Source organism: Anguilla rostrata, chromosome 9, assembly GCF_018555375.3.
Source record: "Anguilla rostrata isolate EN2019 chromosome 9, ASM1855537v3, whole genome shotgun sequence".
Lineage (NCBI taxonomy): Eukaryota > Metazoa > Chordata > Actinopteri > Anguilliformes > Anguillidae > Anguilla > Anguilla rostrata.
Genome location: NC_057941.1, coordinates 10,015,231 through 10,039,526, shown reverse-complemented (window position 1 = coordinate 10,039,526; position 24,296 = coordinate 10,015,231). Strand labels below are relative to the sequence as shown.

General features: G+C 52.2%; 1 protein-coding gene across 3 annotated transcripts in view; it reads left to right on the top strand.

Moving 5' to 3' along the window:
* brwd3 (bromodomain and WD repeat domain containing 3) overlaps positions 1–24,296 on the top strand; it is a 26,680-nt gene extending 2,384 nt beyond the window's left edge. Inside the window, exons 5-40 of one of the 3 annotated variants that reach the window (XM_064350284.1) lie at positions 1,216–1,366; positions 2,803–2,901; positions 3,868–4,028; positions 4,139–4,360; positions 4,750–4,850; positions 6,182–6,252; positions 6,493–6,593; positions 7,153–7,193; positions 8,044–8,148; positions 8,383–8,533; positions 9,424–9,558; positions 10,105–10,233; positions 10,442–10,667; positions 11,179–11,316; positions 11,758–11,938; positions 12,115–12,208; positions 12,447–12,608; positions 13,076–13,155; positions 14,171–14,360; positions 15,012–15,128; positions 15,928–16,035; positions 16,686–16,810; positions 17,233–17,315; positions 17,419–17,530; positions 18,036–18,097; positions 18,432–18,587; positions 18,711–18,831; positions 19,617–19,742; positions 19,854–19,929; positions 20,104–20,163; positions 20,600–20,743; positions 21,167–21,319; positions 22,236–22,405; positions 22,868–22,965; positions 23,072–23,221; positions 23,498–24,296. In XM_064350284.1, the coding sequence (XP_064206354.1) occupies positions 1,216–1,366; positions 2,803–2,901; positions 3,868–4,028; positions 4,139–4,360; positions 4,750–4,850; positions 6,182–6,252; positions 6,493–6,593; positions 7,153–7,193; positions 8,044–8,148; positions 8,383–8,533; positions 9,424–9,558; positions 10,105–10,233; positions 10,442–10,667; positions 11,179–11,316; positions 11,758–11,938; positions 12,115–12,208; positions 12,447–12,608; positions 13,076–13,155; positions 14,171–14,360; positions 15,012–15,128; positions 15,928–16,035; positions 16,686–16,810; positions 17,233–17,315; positions 17,419–17,530; positions 18,036–18,097; positions 18,432–18,587; positions 18,711–18,831; positions 19,617–19,742; positions 19,854–19,929; positions 20,104–20,163; positions 20,600–20,743; positions 21,167–21,319; positions 22,236–22,405; positions 22,868–22,965; positions 23,072–23,221; positions 23,498–24,258 (5,160 nt within the window). In that variant the 3' untranslated portion in view covers positions 24,259–24,296. Of the gene's footprint in view, positions 1–1,215; positions 1,367–2,802; positions 2,902–3,867; positions 4,029–4,138; positions 4,361–4,749; positions 4,851–6,181; positions 6,253–6,492; positions 6,594–7,152; positions 7,194–8,043; positions 8,149–8,382; positions 8,534–9,423; positions 9,559–10,104; positions 10,234–10,441; positions 10,668–11,178; positions 11,317–11,757; positions 11,939–12,114; positions 12,209–12,446; positions 12,609–13,075; positions 13,156–14,170; positions 14,361–15,011; positions 15,129–15,927; positions 16,036–16,685; positions 16,811–17,232; positions 17,316–17,418; positions 17,531–18,035; positions 18,098–18,431; positions 18,588–18,710; positions 18,832–19,616; positions 19,743–19,853; positions 19,930–20,103; positions 20,164–20,596; positions 20,744–21,166; positions 21,320–22,235; positions 22,406–22,867; positions 22,966–23,071; positions 23,222–23,497 lie in introns of all 3 variants that reach the window. The other 2 variants (XM_064350283.1, XM_064350282.1) reach the window with 2 other exon arrangements.

The window sequence follows — 24,296 nt, the reverse complement described above, 5'->3', positions numbered from 1 at the left end:
TAATAGACTGTAAACCAAGCTCAAAAAGATCATGGCTGTGTGACCTTGCCTTATGTATGGCAGTGAGACGGGTGTGTAGATTCTTCCTCCACCCCTTCCTTGCCTACTCTACACAGCAGTCTTGTGTCTGGATGACAACAGTTCCTCCTCACTGGTCTCCTGGCCACAGCACCCCTGTACCTGTGCAGAATGCCGCCAGGCAACTTCCTGAGTTTTCTCAAGTCGTGTCATGACCGTCCTCATTTCACCTCGCTGTTACGGTTTCGCCTCAAGTTTAAAACCCCCTGCAGTAGCCTAAGGGGCAGTGAGTGGAGCAGATCCACTTTACCTCCAATCTTAAAACTCTACACGTCGGCCGGCCAGGTCTCGTCATTCCATAACCTCGAGGAAACTGGTTCTCCCCTCCCTGTGTGGCCACTTATCCCAGCTAACACAGAGAGGGGAGACTGATTCTTGGATCGCCTCCTGTCCTGACTCCTTGCTTTTACGTTTTAAGCCGTTTTATGGTTTTATGCTTCTCTTAGGGCTTGTTATCGGTGTAGTCCATATGTGATCATAATTTTGTACTTTGGTTCTTGGTTTGCATAGTGAACTTGCTGCAGTGCTTTAGTGATGTAGCGTCTTTACTCGCTAGTCTGAGAATGCTGTTAGCCAGCTGTGGCGCTATCGCTCATATTAATCGGGACTATGTTTTTGTTTCTCGTATTGTACATAGCTCTTAATAAAAACATCTGCTAAATGAGTATAGTGCATTGCAGGTATTGCACAAAACTTTACATCTCCAAAAACATTTTCAGAACCAATTTCAAACCGTTTACTTTATCTGCTTATCAGTACTGCATTGTGGTTTAATCCCATGGGGTCAACTTTATTTGTTGAATTTTGAGACTTTTACGGTATGTTGAGATGGCTGAGAGCATTCGATTATAAAATGGAAATGCCAGGTTTCCCGCTCCTGCATGAGTAAATATTTGTATATCTGCACGTGTATATTTGTCTGTACCTTGTTTTACTGTAGATTTTTTTTCCAGACAGTTAGTGATGATCGGTCTGTATTTGAAATGATCTTTTCTGTGTTCAAAATGATCTTTTCTGTATTCTTTAACATGTATGTGTTTGAGGACTTGCAGAGAATACACTGTGTTCAAATGTCTCTATCTCCCTCTCTCTCTCGCTCCCCCCTCTCTCCCCCTCTCTCACTCTATCTCTATGCAGGTGAAGCTCAACCAGCATATCCCTGCAGATTACCTGCTGCGGTTGTGCCAGAGGATCGGCCCACTGCTGGACAGGGAGTTTCCCCCCAGCGTCCCTGGTGTCCAGACTCTCCTGGGTCTTGGGAAGCAGTCCCTTCTGCGCAGTGCCAAGGGTAAGCCCCACCTCTGACCGGACCTTTCTGGGTAGTCTGTGTGGGTAATAGGCGGAGTAGTGTATAATTCTTCCCAATGTATAATCTTTCCCGGGCATTTTTGGTTCCCTAGCACTGAACTGTATCGACAATATACGCTCTATACTAGCTAGCGATCTATGAGTCTGATGATTATTTTTGATATATTTGTAAAATTAACCAGTGAATTAACTTTCGTAAAAGAAACGTATATCATTCTTGTATGTGCAGGTATACATGACCTGCTTCAGTACATTTATTACAGATTTTAAGGGTATGTTTTTATAGACGGCTGTTCGCTTGGTAGCTAGCATTAACGCTATCTTCAGACCTCAGGAAGGATCAGAAAGCTAACTGCTCTTTTCATAAATTTGCGTAAACATTTTTTAATGCATGGATCTAATTGGACATTGCGTGACTTCTCAGTTGTAGTTGAGCAATGATGATGGTTATTTGTCAGCTGAGAATGATGGAATTGGAAATGCCTGGAAAATTTTAATGTTGGGCAGAATTATACTCTACATTGCCCCATGCTTTCTGTAAAGATGCGGCATCACTTTAATCTGTTATAGATGTGTGTCGCTTAACTTTGATTATGACTTCTGATTTCGTAACTGCAGGGTTAAAAAAGAGTTATGTTCGCTGCTGTACTGTTTTTAATAAAAATATAAAAAAGACCAATGTTTATCTTTTTAATGGTATGGTCATTCCAGGGAAAGTCATGAAATTTCATCCTGAAAAATTTAGGGGTTTTTCTTTGTTTTTCTCAGAAAAGGGTCATGTTTGACCTGAGTACAACTCAAAGGTTAATATATCTGTATTTGAGCCCTGGTATTGAGAATAAGGACTTTATGTTGAGTGATGTATGGCAGGCTTTCTCACTTGCATGGCCGCACACACTTCTGACCTTAACAGTGTGTGAAGCTGAGGTTAAAATGTTATTTCCCCTGTTAAAGCACCCAGCTGAGGGTCTGTAACTAAGGAGACCACTGCATTCAAAGTCATTTCACAGGCACTCTTGACTTTACATTGTAAGTGGCCTCTGGATAAGAGCGTCTAGGCAATGAATGCTGTGTAATCTCCAATAATCTCTGACACATGCGGTCACAGGTGTCTCCCGGTGGGGGTAAAGTAGGTTGTAACAATGATAAGCGTTGGAAACTTTGCCCACCTGGCATTGGGTGCTTGAAACTCAGCTTGCTTCTTAGCCCAGCAAGAGGACGATATTGTTCTGTCTGCATTTTACCCATGTGTGAATGCGCTCATCGCTTGTGCAGGAATGCGAAGCCACACAAAGGCTCCTTGGTTGTCCTGGTCCGTGTGGAGTCTGTGTCGAGGGGGCTGCTATTGCCCCGGCTGGGCGCTGCTGTAATGTGATTGTTCTCCGCTCTCTCTCTCTCTCTCTCTCTCCCTCACAGGGTGTAGCTACACAGTATGGAGCGGCACCGCCTTCGCCGCTCTGCATCGGGGACGGCCTCCGGAACCGCCGCTCGTGTACGGAGGCCCGCCCAACGTCGGTGAGCGCTCTTCTCCCGTCTCGTTGTCTTCAAAGTCTGTCGCCCTCCGTCAGCGCCGATTGTACCGGCTGTACTTTGAGCCTGACCAGACTAGAGATTTATGAGAGCCTAATCCACCCCAAATTCCAGGGATGTACCTTACTAATAATCCAGTGGACAGGTCATGACTTCTGACAAATCAGTATCATGGGTGAGTGAGGTTCCAGTTGAAGGCAGTAGTACGAGACCGGGTCAACTACTGACCTGCAAGGTAACACTAAAACTAACTAGAACCAATTGGGAAGAATCTGAAATTATAATGTGCCTTCCAGTCACTTGAGGGAGTGAGCAAGCACCTGGGGCACACACAGCTCTGCCAGTGACTCGGGGGAGCCTGTAATGCTGAACATGATTGCTGTTTTGCATGGAAAGAGTGAATCTCCTGAGTTTGAGCCAGCTGTGGTCGCACTGATTACTTGTACGTGCAGACACAAGCTTCCCATCTCTCTGGAGCGCAGACATTATTTAGTTACTTAAATGTTTAACTGAGCATTCGGACCCGTATCGCATGCACAGGAACTCCCGGGTGCTTGTGCTCTGGAAATGTACGATGTGAAATTTGGATGCGGATCTCTGAAGGTTTGAAGATGTCCTGATGCTGAAATGTTATTTGGGCAGGACAGAAGAGCTCTGGGTGGTATGTTAGCTTACTGTAATGCATTTGATGTATGGTCTAGAGCAGGCCTTATCCTGAAGGGCTACTGGGTGTGCTGGTTTTTGTCATTACTTAGTACTTCATTTAACAGTTAATGCAGTTGATCACATTGTTAACTTATCTCACATGGTTTCTTGGGTCTGAATTGGTTGCTGATATTAAGATAAAGTTAAAAATAAAGTGAAATGTAAAGCCCTTTGCTCCTCATTATTCTTATCACTGAGGCATTCAAGAGTGGCAGCTACTTACCTGATGCTCTCTCTCCCCTCCAGCTGCCATCGTGGGGTCCCGGCAGGCCACAGGTGTGGCCCGCTTTGGCCACGCCCTCCCGTCCTCCACCTACCAGCACATGAAAATGCACCGGCGCATCCTGGGCCACCTGTCATCCGTGTACTGCGTGGCCTTCGACCGCACGGGGCGCCGCATCATCACGGTAAGCGCCCAGTGCATCCTGGGAAACGGAGTCCGGCAACCGACACCGAACGTGGCCGAACAGGGCTAGCCGCGTCCCCTCTGACCTGTCCCTCCGACCTCGGTCTCCAGGGCTCCGACGACTGCCTGGTGAAGATCTGGGCGACGGACGACGGGCGGCTCCTCTCCACGCTGCGCGGCCACGCGGCCGAGATCTCCGACATGGCCGTCAACTACGAGAACACGCTCATCGCCTCGGCCAGCTGCGACAAGGTGATCCGGGTGTGGTGCCTCCGCACCTGCGCCCCCATCACCGTGCTGCAGGGCCACGCCGCGTCCATCACCTCCATACAGGTGAGGAGCGCGACACCGCCCCGGTTTAGACAGGGTGTGCAGGGGACGGGGAACAACCTGGCTACCCAGGTTATTTCCTGTTAACGCTGTCGAACAACCAAGCCTGTTTTCTGCAAATGCAAATTCAGACGCGGATCACTAATCCCACTTGATCTTTCTCCTTGTCAGTCTCATTCACAACCTGCATAATGGGGTCTCGTGGCCTGTCTGCCGTTAGGGCATGTTTTTGACCGAAGGGGCCCAGGGTGTACTCCAAAGGCCTTGTGGTCGCCAGGTTTTCATTCAGTGAAGTGGAGTAGAGTAGATAACCTATGACCTCCTGTAGCCTGTGCTGTGGGTTTTGTCATGTGATGACCGGCTCTCTCTCTCTGTCGCCCGCGCTCCTGCAGTTCAGCCCGTCGGTCCGGGGAGCGGCCCGTTACCTGGCCTCCACGGGGGCCGATGGGACCGTGTGCTTCTGGCAGTGGAACGCCCTCAGCATGAAGTTCAAGTAAGTGTGCGAGGCGCGCCTTCTCCGAATCTCTAACCCGGCCCGGTCTGTGAGGTCACTGTAAGACCTCTCTCAGTCTTAACGGGACATTTGGCCGAATTGCCGGTAAGAGCCAGCCTCTGACTAGTGCCTGCTCTAAAGCATACGGTTTGGTTCATTTTGGCAAAACGTGGCCGTGGTTTTGTACATTATTTCAATGGCTCTTACCGTCGTTCGGTATGAAGGACTTTTTATTCGTGAATGATTTTTTAAAATTATTATTGTGAATTACTTGCATGGATTGGGGGAAAGCAAAAGCGGCAGACAGGTAGTTCCAACACCTCGTGTAGACAAGCAATCCACTAAAAGAAAGCCACAAATAAGAACCTACAAGCTGGTGACAAGACAGGATTCCTGTTATCTTTACAGTAAAGACAATGCCAGCCCAGCTGCTGTCTCCCAGGCCCTAAGGGTTGCCTTGATCTGTTGAGTCTGCCTGTAGTTCTTTCTTTCTGTTCTATCCATTACATTACAGGCATTTAGCAGACGCTCTTATCCAGAGCGACGTACAACAAGTGCATTGGTTCACGGTGTAGAGGTGCAAAAGAAACACACTAGAGTGAAGTAAGGATCGTAGTGCCAGAAGTGACCACATCGATCAGGACTCCAACCCTGTAGAGCAACCTGTTCAGCAAACAATCCTACCAAGTACAAACTAGTACTGGAATTACATTTGCCTAATCAGACAAAAACAACAACAACAACAACAATCCTGCCAAATAAACTAACAATCGTATTATCCTAACTAGGTACATTGAGCTAAACTATAGGCTAGGGAGGGATGGGGAGAGGGATGGTGAGAGGTGCAGCCTGAAGAGATGAGTCTTTAGTCTGCACCACTACACTACACTACACCACACAGCACTATAGGTTATTAGGGATTTACGTGAGGGAAGGTATGGTCTTCTTTGCAAGTGGTAGTATCTGCAAGAAAGATTCTTTGTGTGATTTATATTCAGTGAAGAATCATCCAGCATCAGCAGAATAAAGCCTTTGACTAAATTTCAGGCAAAAAAAAAAATCTTGGCTTGTCTTGTCTTATTCCAAACTTAATCCCAGATGTTCATATCAAAACCGTTCACATCTGTTGGTTTTTCAAATATGAATAAGCGTCATGGAAACTCCGTTTTCATTTACAGTTGTGTTCAGGTTATGTCCTGTGCATAGCTTTGATGTGAAGTTAAAGCTTTGTTCAGGTTCTGTCCTGTGCAGAACTTGCTTTTGAAATCACATCAAGGTTCTTTTCCTACGGCTCTTAAGTTTTGAATCCTGACAATTGTATCTCCCTGCAGCGAACGTCCTGTCAAATTCACTGAACGTTCTCGACCGGGTGTCCAGATATCTTGCTCTTCCTTCAGCTGTGGTAAGCTCTTCCAAAATCCTGGTTCCTTGTTGTGAAGAAGGTTCACTATTATGTAGCTGAACATCTAGTTACAGTTTAGTATCTTGTCCTCGTTCCCCCCTCTATGGTTTATTCGAATAGCAGTCAGGAGCTCTGCCCTGATTTCTGCTAATTCTGTTGTAGTCTGTTGATCTGTTGATTGCATGCATGCACTTCTATGAATACACTTACCTCCTGACCTTGGTCCCGCTCTGTTGTCAGGTGGGATGTTCCTGGCCACTGGGAGCACTGATCATGTGATCAGGGTTTATTACCTGGGCTCTGAGGCACCTATGAAGCTGTCTGAACTGGATGCTCACACGGTAAGAGCACAGATTCTATACACACACCAGATATTCAGCTCTGTCCCCATAACCATGGAAGTTCTGCCTCCACCATTAAAGCCAAAACATTCCAATTTGATGTACCTGTGAATATGCATGAGTGGGAGTAGCCAAAGAAATACTGTGGCAATTGTCCGTGGGAACGTCTTTGTAAGAAAGTTAGAAAATTGTACTGTAACCTGGCCTTTCCCATTGCTGAATGCCACCTCCTGTAGTTAGGAAGCAGAAAGTACTAAAGTTCTTGATCTTGTTAATCTAAAGAATCTGTGGTGAGAGAGACTAACAGCCCTGCACCTGCAAATTACATTCTGTGACATACTGCGAGCTTCCTGTAACTGCACATTTTAACTTTAATGTGACATTACATAACTGCCCATTCTAACGTTACTGTAATTTTACCGTACAGTTTCCACAACCACACATTCTGACATTACAGTATCTTTGCAGTGCACTGTAAAGTAACTGTAACTGCCAGTGCACGTTGTGTTTCTATCCCAGTCACCATTGTAACTTCTTGTAATCTCTCTTCCTCTTTCAGGACAAAGTGGTTGCCGTTCAGTTCTGTAATAACAGTGACAGGTGAGCGGAGACTCATTTCTGCGAATGAATGTCTGTCTTGGTTTTTGCCTGCGGACGGACGCCCCCCTAGCGATGTGTGTGTGTGATGGGAGAGAGGCCGTTGTCATCCCTAAAATATGTGGAGCTATCAGTGACTCCTGCGCTCAAACCAGTCACAGGGTTTTCCTCTGATAAGCAAAATGCTTTAGCTTGTTCCTTGGGGGATTGCAGTGGACAGCTGGTAGCTCCTCCCATTTGTATGTGCTGATAAAGGCAGTCTCTCCCATTGGTAATGCATTCCAGCAGGTTGTACAGCATGACCAGCTTCACAATGATACTTTAGCTGTTGTGTGGCATTATGTTTTGTTCTAACGGCGCGTAGGCTTTCGTAGGTGGCTGCTCTTCCAAAACATGACCGTGTTATTGAAGCAAAATGGGCAGCTACGTTCCATATCGAATCGAGCGTTGGCTCCAAAAAATGCCATCGCAATTACACACTGTGCAGGCTCAGGCGAGGTAACAGGACCGAGAGTACGCAGCCAGCCCCGTGATCTCTTTGACCAATTGCTGGCAGTCTCCTCATTGATGTTGATGTGCGACCATCTTGGCTTGATTGACCAACAGGGACGTGCGCACTGCGGTGGTCGAATTCGATGTAGATTTTTATTTTCGGTACAAACGTGCCATTTTACGTCATTTAGCTTGTACGTACTAGCTTAAGTGTTGTCCTCATTGGACTGTGGGCAAAGTTTGTTTGTCCTGTACTGATTGGACTGCATGTGGAGCTTGTCAGTGTGTCCTGTACTGATTGGACTGAATGTGGAGCTTGTCAGTGTGTCCTGTACTGATTGGGCTGTGTGTGGGTCCCCAGCCTGCGGTTTGTGAGTGGCAGTCGAGACGGAACCGCCAGGGTCTGGCAGTACCAGCAGCAGGAGTGGAAGGCCATCACCCTGGACATGGCTACCAGGTTACCTGGGTAAGTGGGCCCCAGCCTGGGAGGGAGTTGCGGGTGGGGGCTTGACCATGTGCCCCAACAGCTTTTAGTGAACGTGGGCTCTGTAACTGAGCATAGAGTTGTCAGTGCTTTAATGCCAGTGCTGTGTGTGTGTGTGTGTGTGTGTGTGTGTGTGTGTGTGTGTGTGTGTGTGTGTGTGTGTGTGTGTGTGTGTGTGTGTGTGTGTGTGTTCCTGTGTGTGTGTGTGTGTTACAGGAGCGGTGTTGCCTCTGGGGACGATAAGACCAAGCTGGTGGTGACCATGGTGGCTTGGGACCGTGGGGACAGCTCGGTCATCACCGCTGTGTCCAACTACCTGCTCAAAGTGTGGAGCTCCACAACAGGCCAGCTGCTGCACGTCCTGTCGGTGAGCAGAGCAAGAGGGCTGTGCCGCTCTAATACAGTCTCCCTCCATTTCTTTCCCTGTGTCGCTCTGTGTCCCTGTGTCACTCTAAGTTTACCATGCCACTATCTGTCACTTCAAACGTGAGTCTGCCTAGCACCAGTGTTAACCAGCATTCAAACCAAATTGGTTTTGTTTATATCTTCATAGTTTTAATTAGGCAGAAGAAAGGTATTTAAGGTGTTCAGCATTTTTGAACCCACGCCCCATATTCCTATAATCTGGATTTTATCCTGTGTAGTAGAGACCAAAAATTTCACTGATCGCTTAAATTGAGTTTGATGCCTTTTTGTTGCATCCTCAGACATGGCTCCCCTAGGAATACCTTTAAAAAAGGGAAAACTTTACAGCTTTGCAACCTTCAAAAACCATGAGAAACGTGTCTTTTGAAAGCTGAATGCTCACGGCCTTATTCATACATGTCTTACCATATTCTGCTGACAAAGTGTTCACAAACAGCTACATCCACAAACGATACATGATTTTACAGCTGGCTGGGAAACGTTGCGAAACTGTTCGAAACGATTCATGAATTTCTGACAAATAAGTTTAGACTGCTATGAATATACTGTGGGCTTCCCGTTTTTGAAAAATACTTTCAGTTTTTGAAGTCTGCAAGTCCAGCGTTTTCTTACGGGTGCTGTGCCTGAGGATGCAACACAAAGATAAAGTTTCGAGCGACCAGCGAAATCTTGGTCTCTACTACACGCGATCATCCAAGATCATCCAAAAATAGGGCGCGGGTTCATAAATCATATCAGAATCACGTGGTGCATGTCCAGACCAGGAGGGACGACCGGAGGCGCTTCAGATTTAAACCAGAGCCTCACCCCTCCCTCCCTCCCCCCCCCCAGGGCCACGATGACGAGGTGTTCGTTTTGGAGGCTCACCCCTTCGACGCGCGCATCATGCTGTCCGCCGGGCACGACGGCAACATCTACGTGTGGGACCTGTCCAAGGGAGCCAAGATCCGCAACTACTTCAATATGGTGAGCGGGCCGGCGAGCCAGCGGAGCTCTGGAACCGAAACTGAAGACCCCGCAGGGGGGAGGGGCGGCTTGCGTTTGGGCCTCCGCCCGGTTGGCGGCCTCTGTCTGCCAGCCACCGGCCGGAATGCGCCCTCGTCGTGTTGCGTTCCGTCCGCGAAGGCCTTGCCAAGCGTTAAGCGAGTGTTGAGCGGTGCCACCCCCGTGCATTTGATCTGGCAACCCCCCCCCATCCAGGCTGCAACCCCCCTCCCATCCAGACCGTGACCCCACCCCTCCCGTGCTGCTGGCTGAATGAGTTCCACATGCGGACACTGTGAGGAAGACCGCGGTCTCTCCTGTGTTTAGCCGTGTTTAGCTTCTCATCCAGTGTCATGCTGTCGGTCGGTATCATGCTGAGGCCAGTTCTCAGCAGCCTTCTGCAGTCAGGGCCTTTTGGCCGCGCTGCGCGCAGCGAGGTTGCCCGGGAGATGCCGCAGCGAGGTTTCCCGGGGCGACGCGGCGAGGTCAGCCTTTAACCACGTTTCCTGTGTTTTTTTTCCTCCCCAGATCGAGGGCCAGGGTCACGGGGCCGTCTTCGACTGCAAGTTCTCGGCGGACGGGCAGCACTTCGCCTGCACCGACTCCCACGGCCACCTGCTCATCTTCGGCTTCGGCTGCAGCAGGCCCTACGAGAAGGCGAGTCCCGCCTCCTCCCGCAGGCCCCACCCCTAAAGCGCAGCGGGACTTCGCACGACTCCGTTCGCCCGCCTCTCTGGGCACCCGACCGTTGCTCCACCTCCCTCCCCAGAGCGCAGCGGCTGATTGGCCGGTTGGCTGATCTGATGCCCCCCCCCCCTTCAAGTCAAGTCAGTTTATTTATTTGGCTCACCCCCTCCCTCTCCAGATCCCAGACCAGATGTTCTTCCACACGGACTTCCGGCCGCTCATCCGCGACTCCAACAACTTTGTGCTGGACGAGCAGACGCAGCAGGCCCCGCACCTCATGCCCCCGCCCTTCCTGGTGGACGTGGACGGAAACCCCCACCCGACCCACTATCAGCGCCTGGTGCCCGGTAGAGAGAGCTGCAAGGAGGAGCAGCTGGTGCCCCAGCTGGGCTACATGGCCAATGGTACGACGAGAGAGCAGCGTCACCGCAGAGGCTGTTCCGTGCAGTGGCACGCCATGCTAGCCTTTGAGTCACTTTGCTAATATTATAGCATCTTAAGTCATATACTAGTATTATAAACAAAATAAGCATTATAACCTGTGTTATTAGTCATATGTTAGCATTATCAACATAACTAGCGTTATTAGTAATAAGTTAACATTATAAGCACTATTAGCATTAGAACGCATAACTAGTAGTAGAAGTTGGGATATTGAACAAATAGCCTCTTACCAGCTGAGGTAAATTTGATTAATCTGTATAAAATGTTTTGAATGCCATAATCCTATATTAGAGAGTGAGTATTTGGTAGGAATAGTTCATTTGAAAAAACTTTGATACTTTTTTATAGTCATGTTCACATAAAAATTGGTATAACCATTTGTTCACTTTTAAGTAACGGCCAAATGTATTTACTCGTCCAACGAACCAACGAAACATTCGCCAAAAGCAGTACCGCTTTGTAATTGCTTAGGTGAAGGTGAGGTGGTTGAGCAGGTGATTGGCCAGCAGACAGCGGGGGAGGAGCCGGAGGAGAGTCCTCTGGATGGGCTGATTAGACAGCTGCAGAACCGGCAGGACGAGGCCCAGGACTCGCAGGCGGAGCCTGAAGGTCAGTGCATTATGGGTGATGGAGTGCGCAGAAACATTGATGGAAATCTCTTGTGTCATTCAGTTTTGAAGGTAGTTTCCAAGTGTAAATATAATTTCTCAGGTTTAGTACCACGTTGTCAATTTAAATACATTTGAAAACTTACTCATAAGTGATTCCTACCCTGAAATTTCTGCACAGTTGCTTCTTCCTTCCAAACGTTTGTGTATAACGTTGTTTTATTCATTAATATATGTGTGAAGTGCGTTAACGCACAGGAAATCCCCACAACCATTTTGCGCCACTACATTTGAAATGGGGGGAAAGTGAGCTCTTTAGTTGCCGGCCAGTGCCTCCAGTGTGTCGTGTTCCTGAGGTATACAGCGTTTCTCGGGTTGCTAGCAGGCTTTACGTTTGGGGTACGTTTTCGGCGGTGCGTGACGCCCCCTCTCTGTCCCTCAGCGCCCGGGTCACCGGGGGGCCTGGCCTCGCCCCCGAACGTGGGGCTCCGGCGCAGCGGGCAGGTGGAGGGCGTGCGGCAGATGCACCTCAACGCGCCGCGGAGCCAGATGGCCACCGAGCGCGACCTGCTGGCCTGGAGCCGGAGGGTGGTGGTGAACGAGCTGCAGCCCGGCGTCAGCAGGTGAGTGGGGGGGGACCGGCGCTCGCTCACTCGCCCGCGGTGCAGGAGCGCGGGAGACGCCCAGGCCAGACGAAGCCGCGCCTCGCGGCGGTTCGTCTGGCGTCTCGAAGCGTCCTCTGAGCTTAGCGTGTGCCGTTCACAGCGTGAAGTGAGCGCTGTTCTGACCCGTGTTTCAGGGTGATGGAGGAATGCCGGCTGGTGAAGGGAGAGAATGAGTGTGCGCTCTACAACATGGAGAGGAGGAAGAAGCCTGCGCACAGCACCCCCAGGGTGAGCTGCCCCCCCACCCCGCCCCCATATGTCTGCCTGGACTCTCCCCCCAGCCCCGTAGACAGACACACACAGTCAGAGACACACACACATGATTCAGGACTCCCCCTTCCTTCCCAGTGAGGTTGTCCATATACCCCATCTGCCCACCCACCCAGCCTCCTGTTCAGAGGCAAGAGGTGCGTCTCAGGCTTTCCCCGTTTCCCAGAGTAACACTGTCTCCTCACCCCTCCCCCAGAATGAGCAGCAGGCCCCGACCATGCGCTCCCTCCGGCGGACGAGGCACAAGCAGCAGCGCCACACCTACCACACCCGCTCGGCCATCGAGCGCCGCCCGCCAGACAGGGGCCGCCGGGCGGGCAGCGGCCACAGCGCGGGAGAGACGGACAGCGACGACGAGGTGCGTGCCCAGGCTCAGCCGCCGCGTTCAGGCCGGAGGCTCCACTCAGTGACCTCAACACACGCTCAGGTTTCTTTTACACGGCTGGGTTAGAGCCAGGTCAGTTACTGTGTTACAGTCAGGTCAGTGACTACAGTCTGCCAGACAGCTGTTGTTGTGTTTGCAGTCCTCCACCAGGGGGCGACCAACCTGCATGTATTAAACAGCTGCACTGCCTGTTTCCAGAAATGTACTGTCCTCTCCTGGACACTGATCATTTGTATTCTATAGTAAGGAGAGTGAAAATTCTGATATTTGAAAATTTTGACACTGTTAGTACCCTGTTCAACTGACTGGTGAGTCATATCCTTGACCTGCGTCTGTGTGTGTGTGTGCGCGTGTGTGTGCGTGTGTGTGCGTGTGTGTGCGTGTGTGTGCATGTGTGTGTGTGTGTGTGTGTGTGTGTGTGTGCGCGTGCGTGCTCCAAGCAGGCTGAAGAGGAGCAGGCGGAGGTTACCGACGGGTCGTCGGACGGTGAGGACCAGTGGCAGAGCGACAGCAGCTCCAGGTCAGTGTGTGACTCAGAGTTTCACACGTTCACCGCTACTCGATACCCACCTGACCCTCACAGGAAACTGTAGTGCGCTTTATTCTGACTCGCGGTTGATGTCATTGACGGGCTGATTTGAGCTGCGCTGCTGCATTCTCAACTCCAAGCTTTCCAACACAAATGAAATCTTTAGTGTGCTCTGTTAAGGCAGCGACAGACATTGTTGAGAATTCTGAAGAAATATTCTGGGCTAGCCTACGCCAGTGTTACACAGTGTAGCTAGACTACACCTACTACACTGTCTGAGAGAGTAGTTTTCTTGTATTGAATGTTTTACCAAATGGATAATTTATGAAATAACCATAATTATTGTAGATACTGAGCTAATATAAACACAATAGTCTACTTTCTTGGCCGTTTGGATTTTTTAGTGCTCTCAGTTTACATAATCTTTCAAATGGGGCTCTACAAACTTCATTGGACATTGTGGATTGTGTTGGTTTTAAAACTGTGACACTGAAGTAGAGAACTTCATAAACTTGAATAGAATTTAAGATCCAATTTTGTAATGTGTACCACACTACCCTACCCAGCATTCATTTGGCCTTGTATGGGATGTTCCTAATACGTCACAGGGAACTGTTGTCACCCAACGGAAAATATCAGCGACATTCGCTACTCTCAAGTCTTTAATAAAAATATTATGTTAAATCCCCACGCACAGGCCATTTGATATTTGTTTTTCATACAGTAAGCTTTTTAATATAACAATAGACCATTTTGGTTTAAGCTGCCACCCTAGGCAATTGCCTAGAAATATATTATTATTTTTTTTAAATGCTTTTTCGGCCGTTACCTATATAGCCTGTGCCTAAAGCTGCTAGTTTCAGGAAATGCACTGAACCCCCATCCTCACTCCCCCCAGCACAGTACAGACCAGGCCCTGTCACAGCATGGGGTCCAGCAGACCGGAACATTCCATCCGAAAAATGCACACGCGACCCCAAATAACCTTACTCATCACCTTTCACAGCGACTCGTCCAGCGAGTACTCCGATTGGACGGCGGACGCGGGGATCAACCTCCAGCCCCCGAAGCGGCCAACCAGAAGGCCGACACGGCGGCCTGGCAGCAGTAGCTCAGAGGAGGAGGGGGAGGGGACGGGGGCAGGGGAGGAGGCCCGGAGGCAGCAGCCAGAGAAGAGGAAGAAGTCCAAGCAGAAGGTGAACGCGTCTGTCCGTCTGTCTGTACAGCAGCCGTACGTGTCCGTTTGTCACAAAATGCAAAGCTTGGGTATCAAAAGGCAAAGGGAATGATTGATTGATTGATTTTTATTTTTCATTCGATGTAATGCATCATAAAAATGCCCTGCCCTCATGGGCCTATAAGATGCCATTATTGTTTTCAATAAAAAGCAAATCGAAGATATATACAATCCAAGAAGCACTGACAATAAGTGGTAAATAATAGCGACAGTATTACAGGAAATACAGTTCTCTTATTAGAAAACACCAGAAGGAAAGTAACAGAGGGTTAGTTATTCTAGGGCGTGCCTCATCGCATGCATGACCGAGCACACCAAAAAGAGCCAGTCCACCCACACATCGACTCGCACCCATTTCTGACTGAGTACGAGTAAACCAAGAGCTCAAACCTCCACGTATGCACGCAGCCAAATTAAAAGGCCTCACTCCATATTCAACAGGTCCAATGAGTGTGTTGGATTTCCAGGGCCTACAGTGATCGACATCACCCTGCCTTTCAGTGGTGATCATTCGCTCACATTCGCTACCACCCCGCCCCCCCCCCACCCCGGATACCCACGCGTGTGCCAGCCGTGTTCTGACCGTGCTCCCCCCCCCCTCCCCACACAGAAACCCGGCTCTTCTCTGTCGCTGGGCGGACGCGACGCGCAGGAGTGGCAGCCCCCGTCCTGGATCATGGAGACCGTCCCGCGCCGGTCGCCCTTCGTACCGCAGATGGGGGATGAGGTGAGGGCGGCAAAGCCGAACGCAACGCAGCCAGGTCGGATGAGGGCCGGGTTAGCCAATGGGTGGCACCGCCAGGCGGAGGGACGCGAGTGACGCTGGAACTGAACCAATAGGGGAGGCCCTCACTTCTGAAAGCAGTGGTCCAGCTGGGACCTTCTTCAGGATCCTCCCCCCTGGAGAGAGAAAGACATTATCCCTCCCTCTTCCATTGCCCTTCTCTTTTTACTTCTTTACTTTTGCAGAGGATCTGGCTGTGCAGGTTTTATCCAGAAGAAAAATCAATATTGACACACTGAGGTCGCACACAGTTGTGGTTGTCTGATAAATTAGAGGTTTAATGAATTTCTCCTAGGCCCTGTACCAGTCAGCTATTTGAGCAATTTACCTTAAAGATGAATCACTTAATTAGCTTACCTCATGTTTAATTAATTGCGTTGAATATTAAGCAGCTTCTCAGTTTCGTTCTCTCTCTCACACACACACACACACACAAAAACCTCTCATACTGCAGGGCAGTTGTCTGGATTCCCAGACGTGTTCATGTAGGAGTTCCATGCAAGCCGAGAGCTGTTTTTTTAAGGGAACTGAGGGAAAGGGAAAGCAGTCACGGTGTCTGCACACAAGATTGTAGGACAGTGTTATCACCGGGGCTTATGGGCCTAGCCCAGACCAGGGCTACTCAGCTGCCACCTGAAGTCTAAAAGATTCCCCAGGACTCTTACAGCATTAACTTTCTCACAGCTGGCAGTGGTCCAGCGGTCGGTCTCAAATCCCCCTCTCTCTCCCCTTCTCTCCCCAGCTCATCTACTTCCGTCAGGGTCACCAGGCTTACGTCAGGGCGGTGCGGAAGGCCCGGTCCTACAGCATCAACCCGCAGAAACAGCCGTGGAACAAGCTGGACCTCAGGGTGAGAGAGAGAGAGCTATGGAGCGATCGCCTGTCCTTCTTGAGCTGTTTCCTGTACCAGGGGTACCTGGGAAATGTTTGTTGTTCCCTTTAAAAACGCAGGCAGTGTAGGTTTTGGGTGAGGGGTGGGGGGTCGTGGTGTCATGTGGACAGGTAGTGACTTTACTTAATGGAGAACAAGCGTTATTTAGTCAGTGACTGAACTTGATGAAAACGGGTGTTATTTAGTCAGTGATTGAACTTGATGAAAACAGGTGTTATTTAGTCAGTGACTGAACTTGATGAAAACGGGTGTTATTTAGTCAGTGACTGAACTTGATGAAAACAGGCGTTATTTAGTCAGTGACTGAACTTGGTGAAAACAGGCATTATTTAGTCAGTGACTGAACTTGATGAAAACAGGTGTTATTTAGTCAGTGACTGAACTTGATGAAAACAGGTGTTATTTAGTCAGTGACTGAACTTGATGAAAACAGGTGTTATTTAGTCAGTGATTGAACTTGATGGAAGACAGCTGTTATAATCAGTGAGTCCTGAAAAGCCCCACTACAGCAGTCAGCCCCAGGCCTCCAGGTAGGGAGTTGCCGGTCAGAGGCTTTTGCCCAACTTGCATTCTGAGCCCGACTCAGTGTGTGTTTGTTCGATCCTCAGGACCAGGAGTCGGTGAAGGTGGTGGGGATTAAGTACGAGGTGGGACCGCCCACCCTCTGCTGTCTCAAGCTGGCCTTCCTGGACCGAATCTCAGGCAAAATGACCGGAGAATCCTTCTCGCTCAAGTGAGTCCCACCTCTACCTCACCCCAGACCTGCCTGGGCCACCTCTGCAGCACTTTGACCTTTCGGTTGGGCTTGCTGGTGAAAGTGGGTTGGCTACTCCCATAACTTTACACTAATACACTGATGTGAGAAGTTACTGTTTACATGCTGGTGACCAGTTACTTTTGATTAATCGGGATCCTCTGTGAGCAGGCCTCCAATTGGACACTGCAGTACCAGCAACTCAACCATTGACAATGTATCTATGCTGGTGAAAGCTGGCTAGAGCCAATCAGACAGCAGAGCCCTGTTACACTCATACCTACAGCTCCACGCTGTAGAGCTGTCTTGCATTGTAAAGGGAGCAGGATATGTTTCTGAGCTTTTACACAGGTATGTAGGCACTTTAGAATAACGTGGGCCATTTCCCTCGCTGTTCACAGGTACCATGACATGCCCGACGTCATCGACTTCCTAGTGCTTCAGCAGTTCTACAACGAGGCCAAGGAGCGCAACTGGCAGCCGGGTGAGCGCCCCCTACTGCCGCCGGTTTGTAGCTGCCCTGAGAGAGCACGTGCGGGCAGACAGGTGTGCTCACTGCACGCGTGCGCCCTTTTTTTCCCCCGCAGGGGTCCGTTTCCGCAGCATCATCGACGACGCCTGGTGGTTCGGCTCCGTGGAGAGCCAGCAGCCCTTCCAGCCCGAGTATCCGGACAGCCTGTTCCAGTGCTACGCCGTGCGGTGAGTGTGAGCCGCGGTCTGTCGCTAGCGTACGTAGCATACGCGGCGCACATGCTCTGTCTCTCACACACACACACACACACACTCGGGAGGAGGAATCGCACCGCAGAAAATGAAAGATGACGTACTGCGTTGATCGTGAAGTCCTTTAGGCATGAAACTAACTTCAGTAGAGGCCGACTGAGAGTGCCTCTCATAGGCGGCTTGAGAAAAAAGCGCTCGCGAGACATTTCAAACGAGCGCGGTCAGCGCTCTGTCGCTCCCCCGCGGCTGTGCCCCCGCCTACACAGGGGGGGCGGGGGGGGGGTTACCGATTCTCCTGCGACCGCTGACCCGTGACACAGGCCGACAAGGCGCTCTGAAGCTCGTTATCTCCTCCCCGCCGACGCAGACCAGATCTCTTTACCGCCGCGGGGAAAAGAGCCCGTCGCTCGGGGCGATGAAAGGCGGGCGGGCGGGCGGGGGCGACGGCGGCCCGAGGCTAACGATGAGATGCTCTCTACAGGTGGGACAACGGCGAGAGGGAGAAGATGAGCCCGTGGGATATGGAGCCCATTCCAGACGAGGGTAAGAGAGTACACCTCACCTTCCCCGCATTCATCCCTCTTCTTTATTTAGCACAAACTGCTGCTGTCTCTGTCACGCGTCTAATTAGCGGGGCAGAAGTAGTGCTGACGCCTGCTGTAATTACCCTGCTGGTATCCCCCCCCCCCAGCGCTGAGGTTTGCTGAACGAGCTCAGTGCGTTAACGCTCCCCAGGCAAGCGCGTCTGTCTCTGGGAATCTACTTCCTGCAGACGAGCGCGCTTTCCACTGCCGTTTCCTCTGGCCCCGACCTCCGCGGCACTGAGCCGATTGCGTCTGCACTCGCTCTGACGCGCCTGCCCCCCCCCCCCCCCCAGCTTCGTTCCCCGAGGAGGACGGCGACGGGGTGCCCGTGACGGAGGAGGAGGTGAAGTCGCTGCTGTACAGGCCGCAGGAGGGCGAGTGGGGCCTCCACACGCGGGACGAGGACTGCGAGCGCGTGATCCAGGGCATCGACGACCTGCTGATGCTGGGTAGGCCCCTCCCCTCCTCTCCGCTTCAATCGGCACGCGGAGCGGTGGTAGAAGAATCGGTTTCTCAGCTCTGCCAGATTTGACCATTCGTAACCACCTCTCTGTGTCGCTGCTTGTTCCCAGAGGTGGCCAAAGCCTTCTCGTCTCCGGTGGACCTGAAGGACTATCCCCTGTACTGTACTGTGGTGGCCTACCCCACTGATCTCGGCACCGTCCGCAAGAGGCTGCAGAACCGTTTCTACAGGCAAGTGCCCCCCGTCACTTTCAAAACCACTCTTCTGCTTATTTACACTGAGTGGCTAGCATAGCTAGCATCAGGAGCTTTTAGTAGTTAATATAAAGCTGTTTCCCAGTCCCATGTGCGCTAGCATAGCTAGCATCAAGAGCTTTTAGTAGTTAATATAAAGCTGTTTCCCAGTCCCATGTGCGCTAGCATAGCTAGCATCAAGAGCTTTTAGTAGTTAATATAAAGCTGTTTCCCAGTCCCATGTGCGCTAGCATAGCTAGCGTCAGGAGCTTTTAGTAGTTAATATAAAGCTGTTTCCCAGTCCCATGTGCCTTGTGCGCTAGCATAGCTAGCATCCGGAGCTTTTAGTAGTTAATATAAAGCTGTTTCCCAGTCCCATGTGCCTTGTGCGCTAGCATAGCTAGCGTCAGGAGCTTTCAGTAGGTAATATTAAGCTTTTCCCAGTCCCATGTCTTGGCTAGCATGTAGCTAGCTCAGTAGTAATATTAAGCTTTTCCCAGTCCCATGTGCCTTGTGCGCTAGCATAGCTAGCATCAGGAGCTTTTAGTAGTTAATATAAAGCTGTTTCCCAGTCCCATGTGCCTTGTGCGCTAGCATAGCTAGCATCAGGAGCTTTTAGTAGTTAATATAAAGCTGTTTCCCAGTCCCTTGTGCGCTAGCATAGCTAGCGTCAGTGGCTTTTAGTAGTTAATATAAAGCTGTTTCCCAGTCCCTTGTGCGCTAGCATAGCTAGCTTCAGGAGCTTTTAGTAGTCAATATTCAGCTGTTCCCTGCCCCTACAGGCGGATCTCGGCCCTCATGTGGGAGGTGCGCTACATCGAGCACAACGCCCGCACTTTCAACGAGCCGCAGAGCCCCATCGTCGCCTCCGCCAAGATAGTGACGGACGTGCTGCTGCGTTTCATCGGGTACGACGCCGCCTCCACCAATCAGATCAGCCCGTCCGTGTGGTCATGGTGGGAAACTGAGAGTTCAATAATCTGAGTGTTTGTGTGTTTGTGTGTCCCTCCCTCTCGTAGGGACCAGAGCTGCACAGACATACTGGAGCTGTACCACAAGGTGAAGACCGAGGTCAGCAGCGACGCTGAGGCGGAGGTAAGGGGCGGGGTTGCTCACGTGGAGACAGCTGATTGGTGGTGCCGGGTGTCTGGGGGCATCCCACATCCGTACTGAATAGGGGACAGTTTGGTGAGAGGTGAATGTTAAATTCCCTCTGTACCCGTGTCCCCTTTCTGTGAGCCTTAATGCCCACGTCCTCTGGTTCTGCAGGATGTGGGAACAGATGTAGAAGTGGACTCCGACACTCCTGGGACCTCCACTGGACACCGGGTGGGTACAGCCAGAGCGCGGGCCAATCCAGCAGCTCTCTCGACAGGCTTAGGAAAGGCCCTCTTACAGGACCCGAATTCACAGAGGAAATCCATCTCTTCCCCCCCCCCCCCACACCGCTGCCCCCAGGACCCAAGCACAGCAGTGGATTTATCCTTCCTTACTGTGGCTTTTATCTAGAGTGTGAAAGTGTGTGTGTGTGTGTGCGTGCACGTGAATGTGCTGCTGCATATTGAGAATCCCCTGAGGGAACTGAATGGATGAAACTGACTGGCCGTTGCCCACGCTGACACACACACAGCGCTGGGAGTTGTAGTTCTGTGTGCACAGAGTTCCTGAGTTGTAAGAGCAGCGGGAGGCCTCCAGCGTTTTTGCTGAGGCACTGACTGAGTATTTTCTTACGTCGTCTCTCTCCCTCTCTCTCTCCTCGCAGCAGCGGGCTCAGTCGTCGTCGAAGAAGCGCGGGGTGGCGCTGGACGTCAACGCGTGGCGCGGGCAGTGCCGCGAGCTGCTCCGCCGCATGCTGGAGAGCGCCGACTCGGAGCCCTTCCGCCAGCCCGTCGACCTCTTCGCCTACCCGGTAACCTCGCCGCGCCCGCCGCGGACGCCTTCATATGCATGCCCTCTTTGCCTATCCGGTAACCGCTACCGCTCGAAGGCCATGACCTCTTGCATCGGCCGACCAACCGCTCGGAAGGCTTGTATGAATGTCCTCTTCGCCTATCCGGTAACCTCGCCGCGCCCGCTGTGGAAGGCTTCGTATGAATGCCCTCTTTGCCTATTGGTAACTACCTACGTGCGAAGCTTGTATAAGTCCCCGCTATCGCTCCGCGTGTGAAGGCTAATTTCTCTACGCGTTAACAGCGCGTCGCTGCGCTACGGTAAAATGTTAGCCTGATGCTAACGTCGGCGAAATTCCGACCGTCGATGTTTCGTTGTGCGGACGTTGCCGCGATCGACGCCGGTCCGTCACTGAGCCTCCGCCCCCTCTCCCCTCTCTCAGGACTACAGGGACATCATCGACACGCCCATGGACTTGGGCACCGTGTCGGAGACGCTGGCCGTCGGGAATTACGAGAATCCTGTGGAGTTCGCCAAAGACGTCCGGCTCATCTTCAGCAACTCCAAGGCCTACACCCCCAACAAGAAGTCTCGGGTGAGCCCTCGGGGGCCAGACAGACAGACAGACAGACGGACAAGCAGAAAGACAGACAGACAAGCAGAAAGACAGACGGACAAGCAGAAAGACAGACCGACAAGCACAATGACTGACTGACTGACTGACTGGCTGACAAACTGACTGACTGACAAATAGACAGGCAGGCTGGCAGGCAGTTGGGCGTGCAGACAGATGTAATATACAGTTTCAACACTATATTCTTCTGCATTTAGCAATTTGGAGCAGGGGTGTCTTATCCAAAAAGACCGGTAAGCCTTATCGGTCGTATCCTGAGAAAGGGCCGGTGTGGGCGTCTTGGTGCTGGGCTTGAACAAAAACCTGCACCCACGCCGGACCTTTCCAGATTAGATCAGACACCGCTGGTTTAGAGCGGTACCCACACCTGGTCACGTATCATTGGGCCTCTCAGCCTGTTCTCGAGAGGGGGATCGATCGTCGGCCGACCCCAGCGTTCATTTGGACGTACCCTGTGGCCCCTTCCCCCCCCGATTCTGGAGTGAGTCGGTGCGCAGATCAAAGCCCTGAAATGGAGGGTGGGGGTTGTTTGCTTTGTTCGGAGAGCCCACACACTCATCGGCGTGTGAGTCAGCCGCCGCCGGTTCTCTCCGGTGAATGGCAGAGGCCACCCGGGCAGAGCTTCGGGGCGGATGTTTGGCACGCCAGGGTTGGGCTGGGCCACATGGACAAAAATATCACATCCTATGATGTTTGTAATATTATTGGAAATATACCGGTATTTGGTTTTCCAATACAAACCGGTCTTGTCTGTGTTCAGCAGCCAGAAATATCGTCCAACTTAGACTCGGGACTGTGACTCAGGGAATCGCACTGCATGATTTTGTTCTTCCAGGCGGGTGTGTTTAGGCTGGGCTTTTCGTTCTCTTTTTTTCAGATATACAGCATGACCCTCAGCCTGTCGGCCTTCTTCGAGACGCAGGTCCTGCCCATCATCTCGGACTTCAAGTCCGCCCTCCGGAACCAGAGGCGGAGCCGGCAGCGTCTGAGCTACCGCAAACGCCTACGCAGCAACAGCAGCTCTCCGTCCGCCAGCCGGCCCTCCAGGTGCGCCCCGCCCACTCTCCTGCAGTCCCCGCCCACTCTCCTGCAGTCCCCGCCCACTCTCCTGCAGTCCCCTCCCACTCTCCTGCAGTCCCCTCTCACATGACCTTCATACCCGCCAGTCCGCCCATCATCTGACTTCACCGCCCTCCTGCAGTCCCGCCCCAGCGCTCTATACCCTCGCCTCCGCAGTCAGCACTCTCCGTCCGCCCCGCCCTCGGGTCCCCCCCACTCTCCTGCGTCCCTCCCACTCTCCTGCAGTCCCCTCCCACTTTCCTGCAGTCTCCTCCCACTCTCCTGCAGTCCCCACCCACTCTCATGCAGTCCCCTCTCTGATGACCTTCATATACCCCGCCCACTCTCCTGCAGTCCTTCCCCTTATGACCTTCATATACCCCTTTGTACCCTGCGTGCTGCAGTGTGTGTACCAGGATTCTGATACCTTCCTCTTTGTCCTGTCTCCAGTCCTAAAGGGAAGCACAAGTCAGGGAAGACTCATTCCAAATCGTCCTCCAAATCCTCCCTTTCCGCGGCCAGGAGCAGGTCCAGGAGGTCATCTCAAGGTAAGCCGCCCAGTCCGCCTCCGCTCCTCTTCCTCCCGAGGGCGGAGCCTGTTAAGTGAGCTGTAAAGCGGTTGCGCGGGGTGACGATGACATCGCTGTCCCGCAGCGTCGGAGGCCAGCGGCTCGCTGGCGGCGGAGGACGAGGAGGACGACGGGGACAGCCAGCCCTCGTCCAGTTCAGGGACCGCCACCCAACGCCGGGGACAGGGGCCCAACAGGGTGACGCGAAGCCGAGCCACGCCCGTCAAGAGCTCAGGTACTACTGCTCGCGTGCAATAAACCCTCCTGTGATCTCAGTTTCAGTCCATTTAAAGCAGAATGAGACTTTCAGATACGGTGTAATGTCGATGCCTTTGATTGGCTTTCATTTCCAGTCTGCCTGGGACACACAAACTGGGCCCAGAACCATTTTAAGTGGAAATGGGTTTTAGTTTGTTACCCGTTCTGAAGATTTGTGTTTGCAGAACTTAACAGGGGTGTGAGTGCAGTTACAGTATCGGGGTCTCACGCCTGTTTGGTCTTTGCTTTGCAGAGTTGCTAGGCAACGGTCCCCTGACCAACGGCGCGGGGCGGGGCCTGAGCGCGGCCACGCGGCGGCGGCTGGGCCTGCGGGCCGAGGGAGCGGCTCCGTCGGGCGGGTCCAGCAGCAGCTCCTCCTCCTCCTCCTCCTCGTCCTCCTCTTCGTCGTCCTCCTCCTCGTCCTCGTCCTCCTCGTCGTCGGACAGCGACAGCAGCTCCGAGTCGGAGGTGGCCGAGTTCGTGGACGGCGGCGATCACGACTACAGCAAGGCCCCGCGCCTTCGCCCCCGCCACGGCGGCAAGGGGGCGGAGCCCCACGCCGGGAAGAAGAGGCGGAGAGAGGACGAGGGCGCCGGGGGCGGAGCCAAGCGGGCCAGGGTGGAGGAGCCGGAGCCCCCGCAGGAGGCGGCAGAGGAAGAGGACGAAGAGGAGGAGGAGGACGAGGAGGAGCCGGAGGAGGAGGAGGAGCCCGAGGAGGAGGAGGAGGAGGAGGAAGAGGAAAACGAAGAAGAGGCGGAGGAAGAGGAGGAGGAGGAGGCTGAGGACCAGAGCGCGGCGCTGAGGCAGAGGAAGGCGCGGCTCAGCCAGCGTAAGTCGGCGCGGGTGAACACGCGCAACCAGGGCCGGCGCACCGTGCTGTACAACGACGACTCGGACGACGACGGCCTGGCGCCCAGCGAGGACCCGCTCAACCTGGGCATGTCCCGCTCCGGCCGGGTGCGCCGCATGACCGAAAAGGCCCGCGTCAGCCACCTGATGGGCTGGAACCACTGACCCCGCCCCGCCCGCCCCCGTCCCGCCAGCTTCCCCCC